Raw genomic sequence first — 8,680 nt, 5'->3', positions numbered from 1 at the left:
CCAATAGACATTAAACACACAGGCTTTCCAAATAGCGCTACGGCGAAGGTCTCGCCGTCGTTATGGTGGAAGTTCCCTTTTTTACCACTAAAATTTGTACTTGCCCTCCCCAGTTAGTTCATCATTAGCCCATTTAAATCCAATGGGTTGGGTGTGTACTCATGATGAACTCATTTGACACACGCACCTTTTTCATGTGGATGGGGGCCATCTTGGGTAGGGCAACCTCCTAATGTACCTATGGTGTATTTATTCTTAGTACTCTCCGCTCAAGACTAAAGGACGTATTGTTACTTCTTACCTCTATGTAATTTTCTTTTCATGCAAAAATACTGTATACTTAATCAATTGCAATTTTTTTTAAACGTATCAGTACAATATTAGACAATAGTTTTGACTTAGCTCTAATTTATCCAAAGTATTGATGACTCAGTTTGATGAACATCTTGACTAAATGTCCTTTTTTTTGTGTGTGTCCCATCGCGTTTAAGCGACGCCATAATCTGTGAACCCTGATTCATAAGCTTTGGCTAAATCTATGTAATACGGGTAATTCGATGAAGCAGTATTTTCCTGCGGAGAGGCGAAATCCTGTTGACTATTCAGGGATTGAATCATCCAACGGTAATGCCATTAGACCAGTGCCACGGATTCCTGGGCAAATGCTGTTTAATTGCCAGTAACCAGCCATTGTCTGCTGACGGCTACACACTACGCAAGCGGCGGCCACGGCGGGGCGGGGTGGGGATGGCGTGTGAAAAAGATGGCCCCTTAGGTTGGAGCCAATCGCCATTGAGAGACGGATTTACGCCGGGGCTGGAAAGTAGCAGAGGCACTGGCTTAACCAAAGTCTTCAAGAGTCTAAATTCAGAGTTACTCTCGGGCCTTTTATCACGGGATTTGCGCGACAATGCGATTTGGCAAGGGAGGGGGGGGGGGGGGGGGGTCGTCTATTCAAGATTTTTTCTTCTTCTTTTTTTTTTGGGCTATTTGAGGTTTGCGGGGATCAAGCCTTGTCGCTCACGTTTATTAGAGCGCACGGCAATTGTTGCCGTCGTAATCGCCGTGTTTATATTTGGCTTTAAGTGGAATGAAGCCAGGCTTTTGTCGATTTAAAAACCACGGCGGCGTTTTACCGGACCAAACTGGGGACGTTTTAACCAGAGTTTGAATCGCAGGCCCGTGGCCGAGGAAGCAGATTGGAAGTGAGAGGTGTGTCGGGCCGCCATTGTGATGGGCTACCGGAGAGATGCTGATTGGCTTTGACAGCGCAGAGAAGCTTTTCTTTTTTGCCCTTTTTTTCCGTTTCCATAAAAAGAAAGAGCCCTTTTTAAAAAATAAATAAATAAATAAATATGAAGGTCCCCTGCTACCCCCACTGCTTCAATTCTACCACTCAGTTTTGGCTATTTTTGTATTATTTAGCAACACAAGACAATGACTTTTTGTTCAGGGCGTTCTAAAAAAAAAGGCTTTTTTTGTATGAAGCAACTGTCGCATTTAGGCCTCGTGTCAACACTCTTTGTTTTTATTGTGGCTCCTTTTTAAAAAATAGTGTGTTTATTACCATACTTGTTTTTTATCATAACCTAACAAATGTAATCAAATCATTTTCTTCCTTATGTCTTTTTATTGCCCAAGGGGATCAAACATATGGCCCAGGGGTAAGTTGCTGTCCCTAGGACAATATTTTGCGGCCCCCTATTTGACATCTAGTTGGACAATTAATGTTTCCCCCACTGCCAACAAAAATAGTATAAATACTTTTGAAGAAAAAAGTGTTAAAAAGTGTCTTTTCACAGCGTGTACTGGAGAAAAATATTGTTTTTAGCGAAATATGTTTGTATAAAGGAGTAGGCGGTGTATCTCGGGGCGATTAAGCGGCTGTGCCAGTCACCCGGGGAGAGCGCCAAGCCCTCCACGGGCTTTTAGCGCCGTCGCTAATGACGAGTTTGATACGTGCTTTTATCGGCGTGCCCTTCGATGACTGCGTGGTTTCATTAGACGTGTCTGCTTCATATCTCACTTTGCACCACAGCAAACTGTGAAAGGATTAATTTTATGACGGACCCCCTACCTTCTCCCGGCCTCCCTCCCCTCGCCTCCCTCGCCTCCCTCGCCTCGGCACCCGGGAGGAATAGTGCCTTTGTCGCCCCGCCGTTTTTTCCGAGTTGAGGAACAAGAGGAGTTTAATCCTCATTGTCCGGGAGACTGCCGAGGGCGAGAGGGGGTCCCGCGGCTGTAAAATGATCCAACTGGCCCCGGCTAATCCCCCGCTAACCCCCCCACTCGCTCACGGATCCGACCCCCCTCCCACCCTTGATTCGTGCCGTGGTGGCACACCCCCCCGAACGATACTCCAATGTCACTTTAAGACTAAAAATAAAGTGTCGGATTTGGGTGAGAAATGTTTGAAGTAATCATAGTATTTTTAAAATAGGTAACAAACCAAAATGGCTGACTTTCTCTAACGTTTCAGCACCTGCTGCCATTTGTGTACCTGCCGTATTTAACTTAGAAACATGCAGAGTGGCTCATTTTAGTTTGGAATCGTCCCTCGAAAATTGTCCAAGTCTAAGAAACCCCCACATTAAAAGAAATGTAAAAAACTGTTGCCAAGTAATTGTGATGACATTTAAATTAAAACGAAAGAAAACGTCTGCATGGCCCGATTAGCGTTCTTTTTTTATTTAAAAAAGACAGGAGCAGCGTACATCGTCCACTAGTCGACTCGCGATTAAAGAGGCGGGATTATCGGGCGGGTGGGCCTCCGGACGTCTCATTGACGTTAATTCTTTCCCGGCGCGAGACAGATGCCTGGTCCATCTTTTTGCCATTGGTTCCTCTCCTGGCCTTCCTTCCCCGTCCGTCCTTCCGTCCGTCCTTCCGTCCATCTTTCCTCTTTCTCTCTCCTCGCATGAGTGACAGCTCAATGGCCGCCTCTCCCAGGCTTATCGAGCCTCAGCAGATGGTTGACTTGGATCGCTGTTCACACGGCACGATCCGCGAGGCCGATAAACACCGTAACAGAGGCGGCGGGCGGGGGGGCGCCAGGGAGAACGGATGCCATCTCTCCCCGGTTCATGCCCCTTTCTTCTTCTCCTTCTTTTCCTCCTCCTCCTCACTTCTTTTTTCTCACCTGGACCTTCTTCGTCCTCCACCTTTAAGCCCTTCTGTCCTCGGCCCCTCCGTTTTGGGTCTGGAGCCGCGCGATTGTCTGGGCTCCCCCGTCGGCTTGGCGCCTGTCTAAAGGGCCCCGGGACCCCCTCATGCACTCGGGGGCCGTCCGGCCTTGCCCCATTTCTTCTCTGCGAAAGGTCAAATCCAGTTTCAGCCGTCCTTCCACTCTTGTTTTGCCAGTCCTTTTTGTAAACCCATATTAAAGCGCACCCAAAGAAGAAACCTTGTTATTCTTAGTCTATAGCAGCCATTGACAGCCTTGCCGTCCAATCCTATCTCCTGGATGTGGTGGGTACTTTCATATTGGGAAAATCACATTACACTTGACCTGCAGCCCAGTCCAACCCGTCCTATTTTAGACGTTTTCTGACAACCGGCACAATACACCCGCTTTTTGTTCCAGGCTCGCACCCCTCACTTCAGACCCTAATTTAGCCAACAGAAACTAATTAAATGTAGACGCCAGGCCTGGCTAGAATTCAGAGAAGGGGGGCTTTTTATTTTTTTTTTCTCTAACGCACATTTTGACCTCCACTACTTGTTTTTTTGGAAGTATTTTTGTTTGTGGGCTGTATTCGGGTGCCAAGCTAGCTTTGTAATTATCAACACAGCAGTCACATGACGCAAGCGAGACCCTGGAGATATTTGGAAAGCGACGTTGTGGGGGGAAAAAGGTACGGCGGGGATAGAATAGAACGGGAAACGTATTTAAACGCAGCCAAGAGTCTGCGCTGGAGAGTCCCCGGAAAAATCTGGCGACAAGAGATGGAGAAAGTCATTAAGAGAAGCCTGTTCAAGTAGATAGGCCCCGAAAGGAGATTGGAAGAGGGGGAAGTGATTTGCGCTTGTCTCATTGCGGCTCTCCTCCAGTTCTCGGCACCCCCGGGCTTAGAGGAGGAAGGCTTCCAAAGGCGCTCTTTGCAGCCGTCAACTCCGATGCTAGCGAGTCGCCTCTTTTCAGGGCGTTTGAAAAAAAAAAAAACATCTATCGAGATTGTCCTATCGTCTATCAAAGAACTTGAAATGACGTGAAATGGGCAGTCATTTAGATGAAGGATTGACTATAATATTAAATAATTGCATTACATAATAGGCCTTTGTTAGTCATACGATGGGAGGATTTTTTTTACAGTGGAAAGATAGATATTGGTAGCAAAGGAATGTTCTCCAATGTAGTTATACTTTGAGTTGGATGCTAGTTTTAAAAATTTAAATATGATTAGTTTTATTGACTTCCAAATAGTGTAAATATTTGAATTTATATTGATACTCCACGAGAAAAAAAACAATGCTCCCATTTTTATTTAGTCATTTTACCAGTTTATTATGCTGTAGTGTGATATATTGTTTTTCATAAATTAAGTCCTGAACTGTTAGCTTACTTGAAAAAACAGCGACCCCCTAAGTATGGTATTGTGGTAACACTGCAAGAGTAGGGTAATGAAAATAAACAATGTGATGCCCTCTAGTGGACACCCAGGATATACAACACTGCTTTGAGAATATTTTCTTCAAATCCCATACCTTCTCGATAAATATAGTTTTTTTTAAGTAATTAAGATTTTAAATACAGTATTTAAATTACAACTGTTATCATACCGTTTGAAATGATTTTAACTCCTTACCACCAACATCACTGAAGTTTTGTTTTATCAAACTAAACAGAGGCCTTAAATAACCCAAACATGAATCATCAAATTCAAATCACATGACATTATACAAAAATATCTCTCACAAGCCTGAACCTTTGCTGCTGTTTAAATCATTTTCTATGCCAAATGTAATCTAATTTTCTGTGTTTATAACAAGTTCACAAATAGGGATATGAGTACCAGTCAGGGGAATTCCCACCCCAAAAACAAATTAGAGCAGTTATTTTTTAAGTGGCACAAATAGTGAAACAATCTCGGGTTTCATGCGGCATGACTTAAATCATTTCCTTTTGAAAGCCAAGGTGCAAAGTAGCTGCCAGGGGCGCGTTGCGGCACTGTCGTAAATCGTCACTGTGCGGCAGTGTTGCGATGGCCTATGCTGCGACAGCACTTTACGGCAGCAGGGAGAGCTCGAGGAGAAAGCAAGCAAAGATCGTCGCCTCACGAGTGCTTTGCCCCCACAATAATCTGAGGATTTTTTGCCCCTTTAGGCGCAGCGACCCCCGCGCCGTTGTCGTATCCCCTCTTGGCGTCGTGAATGAGCTTGTGTCCGACGTTTCCCAAGCGCGAGTCGCCACCTTGATGCGGCGGGATGGCCACAGTGCCGCCTGGGCCTAGTAGCGCACTGCCCGCATCCCCGGCCGAAAGTGCCCCTTTCCCCGGGGCTGGGACCGAGGACGGAGGGCCGCGTTGCCCCCAGGAGGAGCCGGTGTCGGCGAAGACGCTCGCCCAAGAGGAGCAGACAGTCAAGAAGAAGCCGAAAGGTATGCTAGCTCGAGCTAGCCCGCCGGCGTTGCACCTGAAAATGCCAGGCGGGGAGCAGCAGCTCAACGGCTTGGTCGCTAGCCCCGCAAAGGAGCCCGGTGGCGCACCGGTGGACGACAGCGACGACGAAGATGACGGGACCCCGATCGCCCCGAACTGCCAACGGGAAGGCCGTCGCTCCAAAAACGGCAGCCATTCGCCACTTGTTAACAATAACGTCAACGGAATGCCGGCCCGGACGAGAACTCAGGCGCCTTCGCTCCCTTCCGAGAGCTCCAATGACACGAAGCACCCGCAGCCGCCCTCGGACGAACTTGCCCGGCTGGAGCTCGGAAGCTCGCCGGGCGAAGAGACCCATGACATTTGTTACGTGCGCTACGAGTCCGAGCTCCAGATGCCGTGGATCATGAGACTGATCACTAAGGACTTGTCGGAGCCTTACTCTATTTACACGTACAGGTACTTCATCCACAACTGGCCACAGCTTTGCTTTCTGGTAAGTTGACTTTTCAATTGTACTATTTGTCCGTGACGACCTTCATTGTCCCCAAACCTGTATTATGTATTTCACGGAGATTCTTGATGATTTTGCTTTAAGGAACGTTTTGACATTATCACTTGCGAAAACTCACCGTCTGACACAACCTGTTTGACCGCAATGTATGTCAAAACAGGTTGACGTTGGGATTCAAGCCTCAACAACATTCTTATTATTCACGTAAAAGTTTCCTCCATGAAACTCGATGGTAGAGAAGCCTCGTATTAGATTCAAATCTTGTCAAATGATGTCCACGTATCTATATATACCCATCAGGCTTATAAAGCACTAGGGGTGACAAAACCTGACTGTGTTTTTGTTTATTTGTTTATTTTTTTGACAGGCCATGGTGAAACAGGAGTGCGTGGGTGCCATCGTGTGTAAGCTGGACATGCACAAGAAGATGTTCCGGCGCGGCTACATCGCCATGCTGGCCGTCGACTCCAAACACAGAAGGAAAAGCATCGGTGAGGACAAAGAGTCTCTCCCTGTCGTGCTTTTTCCATCCATATTTTTTACTCTTCTTCAGACTTAGAATCAAGTGGCGGTAGGACTTTCCTGACTGGGCCAGCTAGATCTTTTTTCTTCTTCAATTAGTTTACGTTATACGCATTTCAGTCGTTCATGTGTCCACTTTACCAACCCCTGAGATACGCGTCTTCCATCTTGTTTTGTCAGGTACTAATCTGGTGAAGAAGGCCATCTACGCTATGGTGGAGGGTGACTGTGATGAGGTAAGCAAATGTGCTTATTTTTCCCCTTGCTACATGCAAAAAGTTCATGGAAAATGTATTCAACTTGATAGCGAATTAGCTTATATCAGGCAAATTTGTAGTTCATATTTCCCCTAGGCAAAGGTACATTTGGCTCAATTAGCATGAAACCCTTTCAAGTGACCCCTATGTTGTGAAATGTTTCCAACACTTCACTTGAATCAATTCCCATATTTTATCTGTGCGTTGCCCCCCCACCCTTCCCCAGGTGGTGCTGGAGACGGAAATCACCAACAAGTCTGCGCTGAAGCTATACGAGAATTTAGGTTTTGTGCGGGACAAGCGACTCTTCAGATACTACCTGAATGGCGTGGACGCGCTCAGGCTCAAACTGTGGCTACGTTGAGGGCGCCCCGATGGCCTTGAGGAGGAGGGACGTAAGGACCCCGACGGACAGACTAACGAGCCTGCCTGCCTGCCTAGTCTACGCGTACACACAAATACACACACGCACACACATCCACTATTCTCACCCCTCCAGATGTTTCCACGAAGGTCCTTTTTGCTCCAGTCGTGAAAAAAAAAAGATGGAAGCGGCGAAGGGGTTCCCAGAGTCTCTGGATGACCTTGATGTTTTTCGACCTTCAAACTTTAGGCGAGGACGCACGCACGCCCGGCCGGACCCAAGAAAAACAAGTAAGCCAGGGGCTCCCAAGCCCCGCCCTCCCCGAATTTATCGGTGGAGTTTATTTTTGTGTTTCTTTAAAAAGAAAAAAAAATCAGAGGGGTCGAGTTTGCATTAGTACACGCGTGTGTTTGCCTGGCTGTTTGTGTGAAAGTGCCCCGCCCCATGTTTATCAGTTCCCCTTCTTGTTCACTTGGCGGCACCGCTTATGCCGTGTTGAGTTCATTTTATTGGTTGGCGTTGTTCCGTATCACTCCACGAGCACCTTCAAGTTTCCCGATTTCCCCCCACATATTCAAATGCACTGCCAGCCCCCCAAGACACCCTCAAAAAGTAGAAGACAGTCTTCCGCCCAAATCGTAAGTCCGATAAATTGACTCCAATAGTGTAACTATGCAGATACACACTGATTTTTTTTTGTTCTTTCCCCTGTCACTTGCGCTTTAAAATCTTTGTCAGAAAATTATATTGGGATAAAACATGGAGACTGCATGCCCGAGAGAAAACTGCATAATTTTGTCTAGCTTCTTCTAAAGAACTCGTGTCAGAGGTCCTTGTTTGGGAATTGTTGCGTGTTCAATTTTCACGTCACTGAACCAAGTGGAATTCATTGCAATATGCAAAAAATATATTAATAACAATGTATTTTTCCTTAAACAATTTATCCATTTTGTCCATTTTTTTCCAGACCTTTTGAAAACGCGTGACCTTTCCCAAACTTGTCCTCAAAGCTGTGAACTAGGCAGTGACGTTGTCCTTATTTGGGTGGCTTTACATCTGACTGAAGGGCTTTGTTATTGTTGTTGTTTTTTTTTTTTAATCCCCTTCATGAAAACAAACAAAAGAAATGTTGAGCCCGCCCCCGAAAACACGCTTCGCCAACCACACGCCGCATTGAAAAAGAGGCCAAAAGTGATATTTGCTGTTGTTTTTCTGCATGTCAAATTTGTTTCAACTCCCCTTTTTGATTTGGATCTGCAACATGTCCAATAGATCTTATTTAATGTGGAGGAGAGAGAGATGACAAAAAAAAAGAACACAGAAATAAATTATTTGATTTTTTTAATGCTGTACACCAGACTGGTCTACTTTTTTGTTTAACGCGTCGCACTGCAATTGGGTTTTGCAAATTCTTTTATTTTGGGAA

At 45.9% G+C, this 8,680-nt stretch overlaps 1 protein-coding gene across 1 annotated transcript; it reads left to right on the top strand.

Annotated features, from left to right (window-relative positions):
* The first annotated feature begins 5,168 nt into the window (after positions 1-5,168).
* Positions 5,169-8,606, top strand: naa30 (N-alpha-acetyltransferase 30, NatC catalytic subunit). Its single transcript, XM_077739244.1, has 4 exons — positions 5,169-6,093; positions 6,479-6,602; positions 6,814-6,869; positions 7,117-8,606. The coding sequence occupies exons 1-4, from the start codon at positions 5,425-5,427 to the stop codon at positions 7,252-7,254; spliced, it is 987 nt and encodes a 328-aa protein (XP_077595370.1). The 5' UTR covers positions 5,169-5,424; the 3' UTR covers positions 7,255-8,606.
* The last annotated feature ends 74 nt before the right edge of the window (positions 8,607-8,680 follow it).

The sequence above is a fragment of the Stigmatopora nigra genome, chromosome 2 (genome assembly GCF_051989575.1).
Source record: "Stigmatopora nigra isolate UIUO_SnigA chromosome 2, RoL_Snig_1.1, whole genome shotgun sequence".
Taxonomy (NCBI): domain Eukaryota; kingdom Metazoa; phylum Chordata; class Actinopteri; order Syngnathiformes; family Syngnathidae; genus Stigmatopora; species Stigmatopora nigra.
Note: the sequence above shows the minus strand (reverse complement) of the source record. Positions and strands in the feature narration are given on the sequence as shown.

What these genes read in the sequence shown, in the direction of transcription:
- naa30 (XM_077739244.1), top strand. Translation starts at nt 5,425, where the DNA reads ATGGCCACAGTGCCGCCTGGGCCTAGTAGCGCACTGCCCGCATCCCCG. An exon ending in GGCCACAGCTTTGCTTTCTG is followed by an intron (nt 6,094 to 6,478) that starts GTAAGTTGACTT and finishes TTTTTTTGACAG; the next exon opens with GCCATGGTGAAACAGGAGTG. An exon ending in TGGAGGGTGACTGTGATGAG is followed by an intron (nt 6,870 to 7,116) that starts GTAAGCAAATGT and finishes ACCCTTCCCCAG; the next exon opens with GTGGTGCTGGAGACGGAAAT.